This window comes from Macrobrachium rosenbergii, chromosome 46 (genome assembly GCF_040412425.1).
Source record: "Macrobrachium rosenbergii isolate ZJJX-2024 chromosome 46, ASM4041242v1, whole genome shotgun sequence".
NCBI lineage: Eukaryota > Metazoa > Arthropoda > Malacostraca > Decapoda > Palaemonidae > Macrobrachium > Macrobrachium rosenbergii.
Window position 1 is genome coordinate 51,951,843 of NC_089786.1, and position 22,391 is coordinate 51,974,233.

Sequence of the window (22,391 nt, forward strand, 5' to 3'; positions counted from 1 at the left end):
AACATTACTCAGTTCCCTACCATAAAATCCTGATCTTTAGTCACTTATCAAGATCTCTAATGCCTGTCAAACTTGTGTGTTCATAGAGAATTTTTGTTGTGTATGGCTTTTGATGGTGTTGCCTTCAAGTTGAGGTAAAATGTATGCACGGTCTTCCATTCCACCATCTTGAGACTTTTTAGCTCTCAGTACTGTGCAGCATATTTCTGGACTGTTGTGTCTAGATCCTCCATTATTTTTTTCTTCAGGCACATGCATTATCTTCTTTTTATCCTGACCATGCCCATGATGTTCGAGGGCGAAAGTTTGCCAAGGCTTTGTTTAGTTCTGGGTTCTCATAAATGTGGTCCTGAACCTTCCCAAGAGACAGGCAACTCAGTCTCTCTGGTGTAGAGCTATATTGGGCAGTACTGAATTTCTGAGCCATCAGAGTGTGATGTGCAGAAAAGTGGTCATTTGTTTCTCAGTGGGTGCCTCAGCATGTGCATTAGTGGCTTCTTGCCTTGGAAGGGCAAGCCATTCATATTCTTCCCATCAGAGGGTAACAGTTATTGTACTACAAGGGACTCTGCTTTGGGGCTCAATGACCCAATCAGAAAATGTTGCAATACAAATACAAATCAGTTTTCCATTCAAGAAATGAAGTTCACTTCATTTCACGGGGTCGCCTCTCTTTTCTCGTGTCATGGAGTCGCCTGTGCCAGGTGAGTAAAATAGAAGAGTAATTGGGCCTACTTCTTCTTCCAGTGGAGTCACACCACCTATCAGTAACTGGTCTATTTAGCTGAAGAGGGGGCGCTTAAAGATGTATCCGTATATTTGCTAGGAAAGAAGGGGAGAACGTAAAGACGGGTGATGGTAAAGGGTAAGCACATTGCTTTTATGAAAGTAAATTACGGCATTTTATGTGGAAATATGTTGAATAGATCTCGTAAATTTATGTGGGGTTGAAGCTGAAAGAAATTAATAGACTGGACAGCATCATCTGAGAAATATCTGGGAACTGATATCAATCCATGACACTAAACATGATGTAATTTTTTATTTTTGAATTGCGGCGTGTTGGGCAAATATATTGAAACATTCAGTGTCTGATAACTTAACATTCAACAACCTCTCTCCTACGTATTACCAGTAGTGCACCTGACTGGAAAAATATTTGTGTTTTGCTCAGACAGTTTTCAAATATCCTGCACAGATATATGGTATAACTGTAGACAAACTGGAAAGAGAGACGTAAAGGCTCTTCTCCACAAATAACAACTCTCTTGCTCAGAAATATTTTTTATTTAACAGTGTTGATAAACAAACAAAACACATTAAGAATAATCACAGTAAACTGAACAGTTTGTTTATGGTTTCTACTTCTACTTGTATTTATAAATTCTTTGTTTACCACTTCCAGTTGATTAATAAGGTGTTACGAAAACATCTATAGAGAGGACTGTAAATAAAAAAGTAATTGTATAATCACACAAGAATTCTTAGAACAAAAAGCATAACTTAGGGATTCAATAGCACCAAGTTAGGTTATTTGTACTCGAGGAGTAGGGATTGGCTTTCAAGGTTTGACAGTGTTTATAAGATCTTTACTATGTTGAATCAAATTTTGAATAGTGCTGATTTTTACACAGGCTAATAAATCTGAGCTGTGGAACTTCAGTAAGTGAAGGGTGGATTCAAACTCAGTTCCCAGTATATCATCAGATGAACTGTTACTTGTTTATGATACTTGCTTTGCTTCTTCTTTCTAGAATCCTGCAGCCACGTCTCGCTGATGGATGGCCCTAGCTTGCCTGTTTCAGCAGATGCGAAACAGTTCCATGCAAAATTTAAATGACACTTTCATTGCAGTGTACTGTATATGTTCAGATGATGGATGTACTGTTCTTTCGGTGCAATAATTCTAAAGTTGCAACCCAGAATGCATTGTGCTTACCCTTTAAAATAAAAAGCTAAGAAGAAAGGATTATAAGGCATATATATTGTTCAGGGATTGAGACATAGCAGCAGGTAAGCATCCAGTTAATGGGATGCGATTTTTGCCTAATATCTAAGGGAGAATGTATGTCCAAGATACAGGTGTGTGGTCCCTATGACTATTTACTGTTTTGTGATTGTCATTTTGTAAATGAAGTCATTTACAAAATGACAGTCGTAAAATACAAAATGACGGTCATAAAAAAGTGTAGGATGGAACTAGGGATCATGGACAGAGGATAGCACAGTCGACCCCCAGTATTCGCGGGGACGCGTACCACTAACCCCTGTGAATAGTTCAAATCCCCGAATACTTGACACCTCTCTAAAAACACTTATAACTGCCTATTTAGATAGTTCAAAGCACCAAAAAAACCCTCTTAAAAATCCTTATACCTGAATATCGTAATAGTTTGATCACAAAACTAGTCACGAAAATTATATGAAAATACAGTGATTTGTGAATATTCCTCCGTGAAAAATACACGAATAGGTAAATTTTCCGCTAATAATGTGTACATATGTTCCGTAGAGAAATCCACGAATAGGCAGGGGTCGACTGTAATGTTTATTGGGGATAATGAAAACGAAACTCCAGGAGCCAGTGAAAGTGTACAGAAGTAGGGTCAGGTAGAAATTTAGTGTGAGCAAGAGTTTATAATCTGGACATGTTAAAGGGACGCAGGAGGGAAAGGATAGATGGAATGGAATAGGTATTGCAGGAAATGGCCCTTAATATGCTGGGAGAGAGAGAGAGAGATTGTACGCAATACACACGTTCTAGGCTACCGTAGAGTGTGTCTCAGGTGGAACGATGCACTTCTTGCAAGTCTTCTGCTGGGAATGTTTTCTGCACAGCCTCTTACAGGGGTAATAGTTTCCTGTAGCATCATATATGATGGTTATGCACATATTAAAATTAATTTCAAACCGCTACCTGGTCCGAAGCCCAGGTATAACACTTTGTTAATGGTTTGTGCGCTTTTGTCGTTTCTTGGTTTCTCCGTTACCCCACAATGTGCTATGAACTGACTGCTAAAATCAGAGCTTAATTTGTTACAAAATGACCTCCATTGATGTTGGTGATATAAGTTAAAATCCTGTTATTTTTTGGAAATACTGTATATTAAAAATGCCAAATTTTACTACAGTTTCTAGACCAACTGGTCACATCTTCAGGTAATTGCAGTTTAATACAATACCAGAAGGAAAGTTACAAAAGTTAAAGAGGGGAGGGGAAAAAAAATTACGGCGTGGTGGTGCTTTGTTTTCAAATGCCGCAGAGAATTCCCCAGCCGTGAACTCTGCTTGAGTGATGTCATGAGTTACAATAGCCATTCAGGACTAGCATAAAACAAAGAGTTACTAATTTTTTTTTTATTTTAGGTCCCTGATGGCATGAATACAAACCATTTTGAGGAATTTTGTGTGTGATTATTGCTTTCCTACTTTATTTGCTAACATGAAATTTTGCTTTGCTTTTATTTTTGTCGATTTTCAATTGGAAATATTAAATATGGCCACTTATTCTGTTTCCACCTTTCCGTCACATTATTGTTTCATGGTCGTGTACGGACAAAGATTGTAGTGCAGTGTAAGTATAGGAAAAAATGCTCGTGGGTTTTAATTAATACATTTAATAATTGCCACAAGAATAATTATTGAATCTGCTTTATATTTGGTCAGGTATTTAACAACTAAATTTGACTCATTTCCAAGAAAAAAACATTTGAAATACAGTATCATTGTACTTGAAAAGTATCAAATGAATTTTTCCTTTTACATTTTGACATTCATTTAGACACCTGTCGGAAAGTATCAAATGAATTTTTTCTTTTACATTTTGATATTCATTTAGACACCTGTGACATAGCAATTTCATACACGCGACACATTCTCGCTGGACGGGAAATGACAATTGTAATGATACATAAGAGTTCGACGCACTCATGAGAAATGAGTAAAATATAATGGTGTTATAATAAGATTGATTTGAAACCATGTTACTGCAGTTGTCCTTAGAAAGCGTCTCCATAGCACGTCGTGGGTTAACACTGATTCGGTGCCTCTAAAGGTTTGTCATATATTTGTTATTCACTTGTGTTTTTTTATGTGCTTTGCATAATGTAGCGTTTAGTTCTTCCAGTTTTTATTTTATTTGTATCTTATATTTCTTTTTGTTTTTATTACTCGTAATTCTATAAACAGTAATTTACCTAGCACTGATTACTAATTAATTAATCTTGAATAATCATAAATTATAGTACTTTTCATTGATTTTAGTATTTGTTACTAATTAATTAATTTTGAATAATCATAAATCATAGTGCTTTTCATTAATCTTAGTATTTATTCCTATTTACTTTTTGAGTTTTCTACTGCTTAGCTCTAATTATTATGTTTTTTTATTTTCTGTATCGCACTACAGCACTACACTTCATCTATGACATCCTTTACCATCTTCATGTAAACCAGTTAACATCATGGAAAAGTCCCATGACAAGAGATGTATAACATGTCCAGCTTTCTCAGATATTGGATATGTCGGTAATTTCACCGATCACATGTAGTGTGTGGTACTGAATGTGAGGGTCAGACTGGTTCCCCTTTTGCTCTTACTAGTCAGTAATCACAGGAATGTACGTAACGTTAATTTGATAAGGATAGTTGTCGCGACCAACACGAGTACGAGCACTTTAGAGTTCATCCTTTAAACGTGTGAATGTCAGTATTCTCAATGATGTGGATGACACTTACAATAGATGAGAGTAGGAAAAATCTTACATTGTGAAATCAACAACTCCCCGTAGGCGGGTGAGTGCCGCCAGTGCACCTCACGCATTGCACTGTAGGCATCACGTGAGGTTCCTTGCAGCATCCCTTCAGCCCTAGCTGCAGCACCTATTGTAATTTTTACTGTACCTCCATTCATATTCTCTTTCATCCATTGTACTTCCAACCTTTCCTAACAGTTGTTTCCATATTTCAAGCCCTGAATGACCTCATAGCCCCCACCACTTGCCCTTTGGCCTAAATTTTATTTTCCATTCCACTCTATCCTTACGGACTGAAAGGTGGAGTTAGCAACAGTTCAGTTACTTCTGCTATGAACAAAATTATGTATTTGTAGCGAAATTTTTTATAAAGTTAACCACAGAACTGTAAGGAAATTTATCTATGGTCGTTTACAAGATTTAACAGTTGATCTAACTGAATTTAAACTTATAACCAAAATTTTACCTTGGAAGTAGATAATAGTAGTATAATTAATACTTAATTAGTATTAGATTTTGGTCATAAAGTAGCGATTTCTCTGAATATCCATGAATTAATTCACAGTCAAGGTTTAATGTCTGTTTTTTCTTTGAAAAATGGATACCTTAAATATCATCCAAACTCAAGCGTTATGTCACAGTGCATTTCATAATACGAACTGAAATAGAGTTGTTCGTATAGAGTCAAATCTAAAGATGAACATTATAAAATTGTAATAACTGAGAATTTAGATATATTCGTAATGATGATAATCGCAATTTTAATTTCAAATTGTGTTAATTCAGGCCCATACCAAATTTTAATAAAAATATGATTATTACTAATACAAAAGATGGAATAAATGACTTATATATAAACTCGTGTAAATTTAACTGAAATATTGGGTAGTTCATAGAATGGAGTGACACTGCTAAAAAATATTTACAACACTTGTACAGTGTGTCATCAACTTATGGCTGGGAACCCTTCCCAGCACCGTGCCATAAGTTGGTTTTTCGCCTTTAGTGGCGCTTACGGTGCCGTAACTTGATGCTGCATCAAGTTGCTGCACCGTTAACTTGATGCCTATCCTTGCCATTAGCTGCAAGTCGCTGTCGCCTGAAGTTGGTGATGCACTGTGATAACTTTCCATCTGCCATCAATCTTTAGATAATAAAATGAAGGATATTTAGAAGAAAAATGTGATATGGACCGTAGGTACGACTGATAGTAATTGTGGATTTATGCGTAAGAAATATTATGCTCAAGTTTTAACACCAGAAACAGAATCTAGCAATAACTTTGAGAGGTGGAACAGTGACCTAAAAAAATATTAATCATTTCTAGATGTACAGTACGTAATCTTGTAGAGATGAAACATATAAAGTCCAATAATTGCATATGAAAACTTCCGGGGCACAACATATGATAATCTTGTACTCCATGAAATTTGAATAAATTTTGCGGGAGAACATTCAGATCACTTGAATAGGTCATTAGTGATTATATGGCAATTCAAATGGCAACGCATACACACCACACCTCGGTGATACATGGAGAATATAGTCTCCCATGAGATTTCATGGGAGAAGGTACTACATCTCTCTGTCCCTGCACATCTCTTATATTTTTTCATATAAATTCACTCGTTGATTGTTGCTGGTTTTAGTTCTTATTTTTTGCTGTATTGTTGAGCTGTTACTGAAATTTTGCAAAGTAAAGTACCAAATAAAAAATTAGAAAGAACATGTATAACTTGTTAAAATTAGCTGATAATGGTGTCTCAGAATAGAGGGGCCCCTTCCAGTGTTGCAAATATTCACTTTGGGCTTGCTGTGGGCGGTACAGAACATTTTAGAGAGTTTTATTTTTATGCCATGAACATTTGCATATCTTCCTCTTTCCAGCAATGTCCCTTTTTTTTCTAAATTGTCAGACAGAAAAGTTTGCCCTGTCATGGGGTTTCATTAATGTATACGAGGTGTGTTAAAAAAAATATCCAAACTTTATTCATAAAAAATACTCGTATTCAGAGACATCAATCTCACACTACTCTCCTTCAAACTAGTCCCCTTGGCCTGACACACACTCTTCTCCCAACGGTTCTGCCACTGTTGGAAGCAGCCTTGGAACACCTCTGTTGAGATGGTCCATTGCATTCTGCATGATGTCTTCTGGACTGAAATCTGGTCCCTTTTCATAAAAAATAAAAACTCTGAGGAATCTGCCTGCCTTATTTGAGTCGATAAATTGCTTTAGAATGTGTGTAAATGTTTCGTTTTAAAGAGACGCTCCAGCATCGCTTCCGACAGTAGCAGAACACTGGGAGAAGTGTGTGTCAGCCCAAGGGGACTACTTTGAAGGAGATTAGTGTAAGATTGTTGTGTCTGAATACGAGTGTTTTTGTACAAGTAAAGATCGGATATTTTTTGAAGGGTTAAATCATATAAAGTGGTACCTTCCTCATACAATGTACATTTTGTAAAATCTCTTACTAAATTTATTTATGGGACTGGTACCATCAGTGCACCTCACAAGATGCACTGTAGGCATTACTTGAGGGTCTTTGCAGTGTCCCTTTGGGCCCTAGCACCAACCCCTTTCATTCCTTTTATGTTACCTCTGTTCATATTTTCTCTCTTCCATCTGAATTTCGTTAACCCTCTCATAACAGTTGTTTCATAGTGCAATTTGATGTTTTCCTCATGTTACACTTTCGAACCTAATTACTCTCAATTCCCCTTCCAGCGCTGAATGACCTCATAGGTCCCAGCGCTTGGCTTGTGGCCTAAATTCTTCCTTCTGTTCTATAACAAGCTCAGTTAGTTGCATTACTTAAACTTTATTATATAATTGATAGAGCAGCAAACATTAAATTGGAACATTAAATTAGCTGCAAAATATTCATTAATCCTGAAGGCCCTAGAATCTGATACTATCTGATCATTTCCTTGAAGGGGTACTGCCGTCAGTGCACCTCATGCTCTGCACTGTAGGCATTACTTAAGGTTCTTTGCAGCATGCCTTCGGCCCCTAGGGTTCGCTGCAAACCCTTGCGTTCCTTTTACTGTACCTCCTTTCATATTCTCTTTCTTCCATCTTACTTTCCACCCTCTCAAAACAATTGATTCATAGTGCAACTGCTTTGAGGTTTTCCTCCTGTTACACCTTTCAGATCTTTTGCTGTCAATTTCCATTTCAGCGCTGAATGACCTCATTTGTCCCAGTGCTTGGTGTTTGGCTTAAATTCTATATTCAAGTCAGAGTGATAATTTTTATTTTACTGATCTAAATACTATATTATCACATGATAGTCATATTAGATGCATTGGTGTATTATATAATAAATATATTGACTCATTCGCTCAGAAAAATCCTATGTCAATAACAAAGTACTCTTGATAAAATTTTGTTAAAATGTTAAAATTTTGCCCCAATAATAACCATATTTATATATATAAGTAGTAGGCCCTATTTCAAGCATGTAGCATTGAAGCTGATAGCTGCATTCAATTTATGAAGAGTTTTCTCTATCTTTCTGATAACTGATTTTTCAGGGTTACTGCATTCTGCCAGTAACTCACCAATGTTTGTCATTCTTGGTGAGGAAAGTGGTTGCAAACTTGGGTAGTTTTCATTTGGATGAATACACAACAGTAGTTACAGAGTAGGGACGATAGTAACTGAAGTCTAGAGTTCAACCTCTGTGGAGGTGCCATTTTGTCATTCTCAAGGAGTAATTCTTCCGTGTTGATTTAGCTCACATTTCACTTAAGCTCCACTGACTATGATCACCGAAAAACAAAGGGTAGACTTCTGTTTATGGTGAGTCTTGCACATTATATACGAGATGGTCAGCAGAGGGTGGAATGTATGGTGACCAGTGACTGGCTGAGGAGGAATTTGCACTGTTGATTGGGTAACAAGATTTCCTCGCAAGCCAAAAACTTGAGGGTTGATGGTCTCGCTGCTACAGCTTTGCTGAGCAGTGGGCCTGGTGTTTGACATCACTATCTGGTATCACCCAGCGAATATTCTGATTGGTTGTAGAATCTTGTGTTTCCCTGTCAGGAATGTCGCTTCTTGTGGTGTCTGGCGGAGGTCTTTTATCTACGTGAAGAATAGGCCACTGAATGCTGGTGTGTAGGAGGAATAACTCTTGAGTGGTTTCAACAAGAGCTACTACCTTGCTGTGTCAAGAGTGCCTATAGCAGCTATAGGCATCTTGGGTCAGGGGCCTTTCCAATTATTTGTCTTCCCCACTATTGCATTCCTTGCAATGCTGGTATGGCAGGAATCTCTCGTGGGTTTTTATGGTGCCTTGAGTATAACAAGATATCCTCTTTGACAGTTTCATGGTGGTCCCACCAATATAGGAGCTGGGACATCCACTGACTGGGGACTTGAATTGGTATACCAGCCAGTTTAAGGGGATCTCTCATTGGTGGGGCTGAGTTGTTTTTCATTGTTGGGTTTCTTGTGCAGCTGTTTTGATAATAAATGACAAGGTCCAGCCAGGTGTTGACATCGGTGAAGACATTATCCATGATGATTATTTTAATGGCACATTCATCTTCCAGGTACTTAGGGTGAATCCTCACCTTATAATAAAGTCTAACACTTCTTTGTGGATTGGGCTGTGGCTGCTCGCGGTTATTGTACCTCCAGTCAAGTACCATATGTAGTTCATTTTTCACTTGTTTGTTTGAATGTCCGTTATTTACAAGTACTTGGGAGACTTGGTTTACTTCTTGGTGTGTCCCTTACCAGGAAGAACGGTGCGTTAAAGCTTTGATGGTGGTGTTCGTATATCTTGGAGGACACTCACTATCTTCATTAAGGCATTGGCCGAGGTTAGTCATTTTTATGAAAACAGACGTGTTTGCAGCCAAGGATGTCAAGGAAGGGATCCTGGCCGTTAATACAGACATCAGATGTGTAGTTTAAAGGGTTACATTCAAGGAATGCATGGCAAATTTGGCATTCCAATTTCATTGTTGTCCTCGACCTGTACAAATATATCATCATTATAATGTGTGTAGATGCATGGTTTTTTATTGGAAAAAACCTCCTCCTCACTGCACTCGTAAAAAAAGTTGGTGAAAAGCACGGTTAAAGGTGAGTCCATTGCCACACCATCTGTTTGTCTATACATGTGGCCCTTATGAGTGGAAAAAGGGCCTTCTCTGTGCATATTTTGAGGAGGGCCTGTAGGAACCCTTCAGGAACATTCAGCTGGCGCGAGGAGGGGTCCCTGTAGACACTGTCGAGAATAAGATCGACGGTTTCATTTACAGGAACATTCCTGTAATTGAAACCATCGATCTAATTATCGACAGCGTCTACAGGGACCCCTCCTCGCCCCAGTTAAACACCCCTGAAGAGTCACTTAGGCCCTTCCTTGAAATATGCACAAAGAATGTTCCTTTTTCCACCCATAAGGCCACATGTATAGACGAAAAAATGCTGTGGCCGTGGGCTCGCCTTTAGGTGTGCTTTTTGCCAACTAATATATGGGTGCAGTAGAGGAGCATGTTTTTTCCCAAATCCAAAAACCTTGCATCTACACGTTACTTTGATGATATATTTGTACAGGCAGAGGACGAGAATGAAGTTGAAATGCTTCCCCGTGCATTCCTTGAATGTAGCTCTTTAAACTACACAGTTGAGTTCTGTAGTAATGGCCAGCATTCCTTCCTGTCTTCATGAAAAACACTAACCTCAGCCTGTGCCTTAATGGAGATTGTGAGTGCTCTTCATGATACAAGAACTCCACCATCAAAGACTTTAACACGCCATTCTTCTTGGAAGGGCACACATCAAGGACTAGACTGTGTCTCCCAAGAAACTGTAAATAACAGATATTCAAACAAACAAGTTAATAAAGAAATATGTACGGCAATAGATTGGTGGTACAACAACTGTGAGAAGCCGTAGCCCAATCCGCAAAGAAGTGTTAGACTTTATTATAAGGCAAGGGTGCACTCTTAAATACCTAGCAGACAAACATGCCATCAAGAAAATCATCATGGATAATGTCTTCACCACAGATGTCATCACCTGGCTGGACCTCATCATTTATTATCAAAACAGCTGCACAAAAAACCTAACAGTGAAAAACAACTCAGCCCCACCAACAAGAGATCCTCTCAAACAGACTGTGGTATACCAAATCAAAATCCCCAGTCGGTAGATGTCCCAGCTCTTATATTGGTATGACCACCATGAAACTGCCAAAGAGGATATCTTGCCATATTCAAGAAGACACCATAAAAACCCACATGAGTGATGCCCAGCATACCAGCATCACAAGGAGTGCAATAGAGCGGAACATAGAAATAATTGGAAAGGCCCCTGACCCAAGACACCCACGGGTGCTATGGGCGCTCTTGATACAGCAGAGCAGGAGGGGCCCTTGTTGAATACCACTGAAGAAGTGTTCCTCCTGCCTACCAGCATTAGGCAGCCTATTACTCATATAGCTAACAGACCTGCACCAGACACCACAAGCGACATTCCCAACTGGGGAACACAGGATTCTGCAGGCTGCCCAGCAACCAATCAGAATATTTGCCGGGTAATACCAGACAGTGATGTCACACACCGGCCCTGCTGCTCAGCAAGGCTGCAGCAGTGAGACCATCAACCTTAGTTTCTGGCCTGCAAGGAAATCTTGCCAGCCAATCAATGGCATGAATTCCTCCTCAGCCAATCACTGGTCAGTATACATTCGACCCCCTGCTAACTGTCCTGTATATAATGAGCAGGACTCAACACGAACGACAGTCTACTCTTGTCTTTCTGTGCGATCATGCTCAGCGCAGCCTAAGTGAAACATGACCTAGATCAACACTGAAGAAGGACAACTCCATGGAGGATGAACTCCAGGCTTCAGTTACCATGTCGTTACACCATAACTTGTAGTGTATTCATCCGAAAGAAAACTACCCAAGTTTGCAACTGCTTTCCTCTCCAAGAATGACAAACATTGGCAAGTTATTGGCAGAATGTAGTAACCCTGAAAAATCAGTAATCAGAAAGAGAAAACTCTATATAAACTGAATGCAGCTATCACCTTCAGTACTATATTACATTTGATAACAGGATTTATGATAAAATACATGAGCTAATTATACCCATAACATTAGCAATTTATATTTACATTTTATTAATCCAAATCTTTAGGTATTAATCCCATAGAAAGCAGACTTAGATATAAAGATACATATAGGTATATACAGTAGATGTTCTCATATTACTGAATAGAGATATTTTATTGACATTAACTTCAATATATCGCAGAGTACTTAAAGTTTCCAGTATTAATAAAGACCCTTATGAAACTGGATCCTTCTTCGCTAATGGTGATAAATTTGTTAACAGTAAATTTCCAACTAATGCTTACGATAAAAGAGATTTTAATTTTGATAGACTACTAGGACTGCCTGCTTTATACTATAGTATTATCTGATCTTGTATATTATCCGATCCTTAAAATTTTGTCCCAAAACATGATTTCGTCACATCCAATATTGTGTACAGTAAGAGATGCATTTTCAGTAGGTTGCATGAGGATATGCTAAATGTGCAGGTTTTTAGTCTTTTGGTAGATGACACAAGACTAAACTTCCTATGCATTATACAAGTCTAGGCTTCGTATGCCTGCCTTAGTTTCGGTAGATTTCACCAGTAAGGCATAGGGAAGTTAGCTTTAAAATAGGCTTAGGAGCAAAAGCTCAGTAGGTTATGTGCAAATTATCATACATCCAACTTGGCTTAACAAACTTGTGGCTTTTGTAAGAATTCAAAACTAGTTCTTACCTTCATCACTTACATGCAAAGCACTTGAATAAACAACATTAAGTACTGACATAAACAACTGAATCGAGAAACATTTGTTTGCCAAGGTTAGTTATCTTAACTAACAAACGTTTATTTAGAGTTGCGTGACAGTTGTTGACTTGTTAAAATGTTGCTTATTTTCAGTGTAATTCCTTGAATAAAAATAAAGTATATTTTTGTTCATCCTTCACACAACGAAGGTGTTAAGAAAGTATGCCACCAAGTTTAAGCGTCTGGTTATAGCTCTGTCTGGAGAAGCGAATAAGCAGACTGCAAAATGTTTTGGAGGAAAAAGCAACATCTGAATCTGGCAAAATCACATATGTACTTCATTTATTATGCTGCATTTATTTATAAAGTAATTACATTTTCCAACCAGCTTTGATAATTTACGAAAGAATTGTACCTCCGAATTAAGTTTCATTCAGCAACTAATGATGCCAGTAAAATGCAATCAGCTGATGATTTTAAGAATGTAAACAGAACCGGAATGCAAATGTCACAGTCGCTTTGTTCATATCTTGTAACACGATAATATGGGAGTATTATGTGCAATATAATAGGATTCAGTAAAACAACAGTTTTATCAAAATTATCATTATTATTATCAATACAACTATAATTCAACTTTTGCAAATGGATATCTGTCAACGGAAGAATCTTTCCAGGGCCAATAGTCTCTCTATAAATTTCATTGACCTTAATGCCATATAATGATGCTCCATCCTCCACTAAAAAAATCTGGTTTTTAGAACTCTGGATGAAGGATTGTAAACCTGTACTGACATAAACAACCGAATCAAGAAACAGCTGATTGCTGATGTCATTTACCGTAACTATTGAGCATTTATTAGGAGTTGTGTTAAAGTGGTCAAGTTGTTAAAACTTGCCAATTCTCAATGTAGGTTTCCATAAGTAAAAATAAAATACATTTTTATTCATCCTTCATGCAATGGAGAAGGCTCTTATAAAAGAATACCACAAAATTAAATCTGCAGGTCAGAGGCATGGCTGAATAAAACAAATAACAGGAAGGTTGCAAAACATTTTGGAATAAGCGAAAGCAATGTTCGGAACAGGCGAAAGCGATGCTTGGAACAGGCGAAAGGGATGTTCGGAACAGGCAAAAGCGGTGTTTGGAACAGGCAAAAGTGATGTTCGGAACTGGCAAAAGTGATGTTCGGAACAGGCGAAAGCGATGTTCGCAACAAGGCGAAAGCGATGTTCGCAACAGGCAAAATCACACTTGCTGCTCTTAAAATCAAGTAATCTGCATGTTTTAAACCCAAATTTGTTAATTTACAAGAAACCGTATCTCCGAACGATGCTTCTTTTAGCAACTACTGTAATAGCAAAGACGTGGTCAGTAGTACTCAATCAGCCGAGATTTTGAGACTGTAAACAATATGAAATGCAAATGGCGTAATGTTTATATTCTGAAATACAAAAAATATGATAATAATACATGCAATAAACTGTAATTGGTTACAGCAAGCAAAACAAATTTTACTTAAATCATCAATATTTTAAATATAATTGTACTGTTTGACTTCTGCAGATGTTTACTTTCCTGCAAAAGAATATTTTAGTTGTTATAGCTTTTTGGTTTTTAGAATTATGGTTAAGGGATTGTAAACCTGCATTATCAAAGTACATTATTTATTTATTCTGAAGGCCTATAGAAATAAATAATGATAGTGTTAGTTAAATATGTATATATACATATAATATATATATATATATATATATATATATATATATATATATATATATATATATATATATATATATATATATATATAACACACAATTGACTACCACTATCATTATTTATATGTATGTATGTGTATATATATATATATATATATATATATATATATATATTGCATATATATATATGCATATATATATATATATAATATATATATAATATATATATATATATATATATATATATATATATATATATATATATATATATATATATATATATATATATATATATATATATATATATATATATATATATATATATATATATATATATATATATATATATATATATGTGTGTGTGTGTGTATATATAAAATTATCTACCACTATCATTATTTATTTTTATATGCCTTCAGGATAAATAAATAATGCACTTTGATAATGCAGGTTTACAATCCCTTATCCATAATTCTAAGAACCAAAATGCTCTAAAAACTGAAATATTTTTTTGCAGAAAAGTAATCATCAGCAGAAGTCAAACAGTACAATTATATTTAAAATATTGATGATTTAAGTAAAATTTGTATTGCTTGCTGTAACCAATTCAGTATATTGCATGTATTATTATCATATTGTTTCTGTATTTCAGAATATAAACATTACGCCATTTGCATTTAATATTGTTTACACTTGCAAAATCTCGGCGGATTGAGTACTACCAACCTCGTCTTTGCTATTACAGTAGTTGCTAAAAGAAGCATCATTTGGAGATACAGTTTCTTGTAAATTAATAAATTTGGGTTTAAAACATGCAAATCACTTGATTTTAAAAGCAGCAAGTGTGATTTCGCCTGTTCCGAACATCGCTTTCGCCTGTTCCGAACATCGCTTTCCCCTGTTCCGAACATCGCTTTCGCCTGTTCCGAACATCGCTTTCGCCTGTTCTGAACAACGCTTTTGCCTATTCCGAACATCCCTTTCACCTATTCCAAACATCCCTTTCACCTATTCCGAACATTCGCCTGTTCTGAACATCACTTTCGCCTATTCCAAAATGTTTTGCAACCTTCCTGTTATTTGTTTTATTCAGCCATGCCTATAACCTGTAGTTAATTTTATGGTATTCTTTCTTAAGAGCCTTCTCCAATGCATGAAAGATGAATAAAAACGTATTTTATATTTACTTATGGAAGCCACCATGAGGATTGGCAAGTTTTAACAACTTCACAGCTTCAACGCAAATCTTAATAAATGCTCGATAGTTACGGTAAATGATGTCAGCAATCAGGTGTTTCTTGATTCAGTTGTTCATGGCAGTACAGGTTTACAGTCCTTCATCCGAAGTTCTGAAAACCAGAATTTTTTAATGGAGGATGGAGCATCACCATAAGGCATTACGGATGATGAAATGTAGAGAGAGAGAGAGAGACTGTTGGCCCTGGATAGACTGTTATACCGACAGATATCCATTTGCAAAAGTCAAATTATAGTTGTATTGATGATAATGATAATTTTGATAAAACTTTTGTTTTACTGCATCCTATTATATTGCACATATTATTGCCAAAGTATCGTGTTACAAAATAAGACCAAAGCGACCATGAGCCATTTGCATTCTGGCTCTGTTTACATTCCCAAAATCATCAGCTAATTGTGTTCTACCGATGTCATTAGTTGCTGAATGAAACTTAATTTAGAGGTACGTTTCTTTCATAAATTATCAAAGCTGGGTTCAAAAATGTAATTATAAATAAACGCAGTAAAGTAAATGAAGTACGTGCGATTTTGTCAGATTCAGACGTTGCATTTTCCTCCAAAATATTTTGCAGCCTGCTTATTATTCTCCTCTTCAGACACAGCTATAACCTGCTGCTTAAATTTGGTGACATACTTTCTTAACATCTCTGTTGCATGAAGGATGAATAAGATATTTTATTTTTGTTCAAAGAATTACACTGAAAATAAGCAACTTTTTAACAAGTCAACAACTCTAACACAACTCTTAATAAACGTGTGTTAGTTAAGGTAACTAACCTCAGCAAACAGATGTTTCTTGATTCAGTTGTATATGTCAATACTTAATGTTTATTCGAGTTTTTTGCATATAGTAGCAAGTGGTGGTTAATGTAAGAAATAGTATTGAATTCTTACACAAGCCACAAGTTTGGTAAGCCTGGTTAGATGTATGATGATTCGTGCTTAACCCACTGAATTTTTGCTCCTAAGCCCATTAGTTTAAAGCTAACTTCCATATGCCTTGTCGGTGAAATCTACCGAAACTGAGACAGGTATAGGAAGCCTAGACTTGTGCAATGCATAGGAATTTTAGCCTTGTATCATCTACCAAAAGACTGAAACCTGCACATTAAGCATATCCTCATGCAATCTACCGAAAATGCATTTCTCACTATACACGATGTTGTATGCGGTGAAATCATGTTTTGGGACAAAATTTTAAGGATCGGATAATACACAAGTATATGCAAAAATTACAGTCCTTGTTGATGCTGTATGTTTTTTAGTTTTACAGAATGTAGTTATTGGAAATGAAATGCGTTTGTGTATTTCAGAGGAACCATCAGTTCCGAAATCCGAAAAATTCCAAAAACCGAAACACAGCTTGCCCTGAAGGTTTCAGATGAGGGGTTGTGGCGGCCTGCACATATATCATTGGTTATGATTGTTAAAAGTAATTATATATATCTATATTTACATGTATACAACTTGTGAGTACAAGAAAATTATTTGAAAGTATTATAATACTTAATCAAACAATGTCTCATACTATTAAAATATTTACGGATGGTACGAAAACTCCTAACTTCAAGTTTATTCATAGATTACTTATGTAACCATATTGGTAATTTCAACATCAGTCATTTCATTAACAAAATGTTTGTAAATATAAAATCCCCACCACACATACAATTACTAGCAAATCTTAGATAGTAGTGAAGATTCAGTTCCATACGTCATATTAGATGCATTTTGAGCAGGCAGTCCTGGTACAGTATAACAAGATTAAAATCTCTCATTTTATCATAATCTTTATTTAGAAATTTGCTATTAATAACTTGTAACATCATTAGCTAAGAGAGACCCAGTTATTTAAGGGTCTTAATTATTACTGGAGACTTCATGTACTCGGGGAAAAAATTTGGATTCATAAAAATTTGAATATATATTGGCAAATGTTAGGGATACAAAGAACACCCTAGGGATACCTAACCTTTCTCGATAAATTACATTATCAAAATTGAAAAGATTATTGTTAGTGCAAAAGTTTAGCATTTTAAAGTTAATTTTATTTATAGTAATTTTGTTATTTTACATTTCTAAATCAGAGCCAGTATATTTATTACAAAATACATAATTGCATCTAATAAGGTTACTATGTGGTAACAATATATAGAGTACTGAAAGCAAAAGTAGATAGCATCAAAGTACCAGAGCCTTTAGGATTAATGTTACATGATGGAATAGTTCTGTTATTTTGCTATTATCTTTCATGATCCTATGATTGTTTCTGTAGTATCATCAATTATAATGAAGTTTACCTAACACAATCGATTGAGCTCGTCAAATAACTAAATTTATTGGAGACTTTACAAAATCTTTGTACGGTATTCATTAAATGTATATTGTATGAGGAAAGTACCACTTAATATGACAACCCTTACAGGCCAGTGTACGTATATACATTAACTTAAAAGGACATCAATGGAAAGAGGAAGATATGGGAATGCTCATGGTATAAAAAAAAAATTCTCAAAAATTTTCTCTATCTGCCACAGGAAGTTGAAAGTGAATATTTGCAACCCTGCCGGGCCCTCTTATCTGATACTCGTAGAAATACCAGCTAATTTTAGCAAGAGTTATACTTGTTCTTTCTGGTATTTTTGTGTACTTTATTTTTCAAAATAACAGTAACAGCTCACATAATACTGTAAAAAATAAGAACTAAAACCAGTGACAATCGCCTAGTAAGTTTATGTAAAAATATATACAAGATGTACAGGGACAGGGAGATGTACGTAGTACCTTCTCCCATGAAATCTCATGGGAGACTATATTCTCCATGTATCACTGAGCTGAGGTGTGTGTTTTGCCACAAGAGTTGCCACATAGTCATTTATGGCCCCTTTAAGTGATTTTAATGTTTTCCCACAAAATTTGTTAAAACATCATGGCAAGGAACAAGGATTATCATTATGATATGTGCCAGAAATTTACATATGCAATTGTTGGGCATCATAAGATATGTTCCATCCCCAGAGGATTAAGTGTATCTGCAAACAATTTATTGGTATTTTTTAGATCATTGCTGCAGCTCTCAAAGTTATTAGTAGATTCTGTATCAGAGAATAAAACTTTAGTTTAATTTTTTTCAAAAAAAATCCAAAATTACTTTTAGCCTTATCTACAGATAATGTCACATATTTCCTCTGAATATCCTTAATTTTATTATTCAATTGATGGTACATGGAAAGTTACTCCAAGTAATATTAATTTTATTGCAATTTCTTTCTAGCAGTTTTATTTCCCTTTATGTAAATTGCCCAACATTTCTATTAAATTTACACGAGTTTATGAATACAATTCATTTAATCTGCTGCTTATATTAAAAATAATTATATTTTTATTTAAATTTTGTATACTTTTCATTGCAGTTGTACTTTGATTTAAAGCAATGTTACCCAGTGTTTATGAGTATATGAATAAGTTAGGGTATGTGTTTTAAATGGAAAATTGACTTTAAATCTTAGTCGTCACTTAGCTTAGGGATATTCAGAGAATCATTATCAAAATCTGAAATTAAGTATTATCAATATTATTATTATTATCTGAATATTTCAATTCCTAAATCCTGTGAGTGACTACTCAGATCTCACTGCTTTAAAATAATGAACTAATTTTTTAACTTTGCTTCATTTCGGCCCCAGAATTTTACCTTTAACAAATCCTATGAAATTGTTTTTACCTAGAGCAGTTTTGCTTATTTCATGTACGTTTGTTCAAATCAACGCATGCACTTTGGTGTTGAGATGTCGAATTCTTTATGTTTTCTCTCATATTTGAATGTCTTTTGATGTATCTGTTGTGTCGAGTCAGAGCCTGGTTGGTGCTTTCAAGTTCGTTTGAGAGAAAAACTTTTTCCCAAGACCCTGTAGGGGGTTAGTGCCGACAGTGCACCTCACATGATGCACTGTAGGTATTACTAAAGGTTCTTTGCAGCATCCCTTTGGCCTCTAGCTGCAACCCCTTTCATTCCTTTCACTGTACCTCCATTCATATTCTCTTTCCTCCATCTTACTTTGCACCCTCTCCTAACAATTGTCTCATAGTGCAACTGCTTTGAGGTTTTCCTCCTGTTACACCTTCCAAACCTTTTCACTCTCAACTTCCGTCTCAGCGCTGGATGACCTCATAGGTCCCGGTGCTTGCCCTTTACCTAAATTCTGTATTCCATTCCATTCTGTACAGTTTTGTTTTATAAGAGTCTGTGCTAAGTTACTCCTGTTAGGAGGCCGAGTCTCAAATCATCTTTGTTTTCTGAAAAGAAAAATGCCCACTGTGTCCTACCATGTCCTCCTGATCCTTGATGACATTTCGGATTCTGATTCTGCATTGTATTATTCTTGTTTTCCGCTCTGTAGTATCACGAGAAATTCTTTTTTCCACTTCCAGCCAGGTGCGTGCGAACTGCTGCGGGACGACCCCTACATGCTAGCCTTGCTCTGCCAGGGCGTGATAACGTTAAACAGAAAAATAGCGCTTTTGTTCAAGAGCCAGGGGACAATGTGCTGGGATGACAAGGGGGAAGTAGTAAACATCGCTTATGTAAGTAAATTAATATTATTTATTATTTATTATTATTATTATTGTTATTATTATTATTATTATTATTATTATTATTATTATTATTATTATTATTATTATTATTATTATTGTGCAGAGCTCTCAATGTCGAGAACAGGAGTAATTTTGTATAAGGTCCGCAATAGTATATCAGTGGTAGAATATGAGACTTTATAAAGATATATAAAAAGCTTTCAAACCTTATCCTGGGTTCATCTTCAGTCCAACTGCAGATGAACCTAAGATAGGGTTCGAAAGCTTTTTATGCATTTTTATAAAGTCTCGTATTCTACCACTGATATATTATTGTGGACTGTATACAAAATTATTATTATTATTATTATTATTATTATTATTATTATTATTATTATTAGTATTATTATTATTATTATTATTAGGAACCCAACTGAGTTATGTTTCTTGACTCTTCTTCTGGGGTTCACTGAGAGGATTTCTGCTTCAGCTATAATTGAAAATTGAATTAAGGCAACAAATAAAAAAAGGCAGAAATCTGCAAAACAAAGAGACAAAATTACTGTAGTTACGTATCGTCAGTAATGAAACCAAGGCAGCGGTCTATCTTCAGTAATTTCCTTTTAACCTTTTCAGCCATTCTTGTTGAAAACTATTCTTGGCAACAATAAATATAATATATATATATATATATATATATATATATATATATATATATATATATATATATATATATATATATATATTAACTTTATCACTTACACAGTTGTTCTGTGCATTAATACAATTACTAATAGGGCCTCATTAAAACTGGGTGGTATCTAGCAGAGATAATTATTCAGTGAGGACTCTTAGTCCCAGAAAGCTTGTAACTTTTCTTGAATAAATATCCCCGCTAGATACCATCCAGTTTTAATGAGTCCTGTCATAATATATATATATACATAATTGGTTTATGTGCCCCTACGATTTTTAATTCTCAAGTCCTCTTCAGAAGGACCCTTGTCTTTAAAAAAAGCATCCAGGATTGGGTTCATCTTCGTCAGGGAGTGATATATTCATTTTCCATTGTTCATGATATTAGATGCTTTGAAGCCGATGATCGCCCAAATCTTGATTTAAGCAGGAAGAGTTGCAGAGTATGGATTGCTCAAGTGATTTCGTAGGAGTTACCAAGAGCAGGTGACATTGCCCATCATAGATGGATGGAATTGCCTAAACCACCCCATAGGATTTCATCATATTTTGGACAGTGTGTTGTAGCGCTGATATAGGACTGTGTATCCTAAAAGTTTCTTTATGATATTACCTTTCAAAACCTCTGGTCTTTCCTTATGATCGGAAAAAGCTCCTCCTGAACGAGGCTACGCAGCATTCTGGTACCTCTATCGACAAAATCTGATGGGACAGCAACTTCTGAGTTCTATAGGAGGCTCCTGCTTTGTACAGTACACAGCGTGCTGTACATACTAAAAGGGTGATGAAAAAAAGGTTTTCTGTGTGAAGGTGCATTTGACCCTATAACTACTCGGTTTGAAGTAATCCCTACATGAGTTTAAAAACATTATTAAGTCCGCTGGTTAAACTGTTTCATCCGAATGCTAAAATTACTGCATGTTTTCTCTCTTTCTTCCCCCTTACTTTCCACTCTCTCCTAACGATTTCAAAGTGCAGCTGAAAGGCTTTCCACTTGTTACCCCTTTAAAACCTTTTTACTCTCACTTTCTGTTCCACCGCTGAATAACCTCATTAGGTTCCAGTGCTTAGCCTTTGGTTTAAATTGTATATTCCATTCCAGCATCTGAATGCAGAGTTAGTTTCAAAATGTTTGTGCAGTTTTTCAAATGAAATTTCTTGCAATTTTTCAGAAAAAAAATTTTTTTTTGTGACTGGTGATGTTGTAATAGAAATTTTGCTCTATGCAAACAGTAGAATAATGCCATTACAGGCGATTCAGATTTTCAGGAAAGCGTATTCAAAACTTTTTACGAGGATGGCATCATAAGTAAAATATCTGTTCCACAAGTCACACAAAGTTGGCAAAAGATTTTGGGGTCCCACTTGTATAGTGGAGGCAGCCAAAGTTGCACTCAGTATCACTCAGTCAAAAATTGTGCCTTAAACGACTGTTTGGCCTCACTGAAACCCCTTATCCATTTTGAAAAGAAATTAAGCAGATTAAAGTAACCTCATTATTATTATTATTCAGAAGATGAAGCCTACCATAATGAACAACCCCACAGGAGTCATTGGCTTGAAATCCAGCCTTC

General features: G+C 35.8%; 1 protein-coding gene across 3 annotated transcripts in view; it reads left to right on the plus strand.

The window, feature by feature from the left end:
- The window catches only part of LOC136830339 (uncharacterized), a 69,992-nt gene that overhangs the window by 42,135 nt on the left and 5,466 nt on the right, over window positions 1-22,391 (plus strand). For all 3 annotated transcript variants that reach the window (XM_067089780.1, XM_067089778.1, XM_067089779.1), the window contains exon 11: window positions 19,978-20,130. In XM_067089780.1, the coding sequence (XP_066945881.1) occupies window positions 19,978-20,130 (153 nt within the window). The remainder of the gene's footprint in view (window positions 1-19,977; window positions 20,131-22,391) is intronic.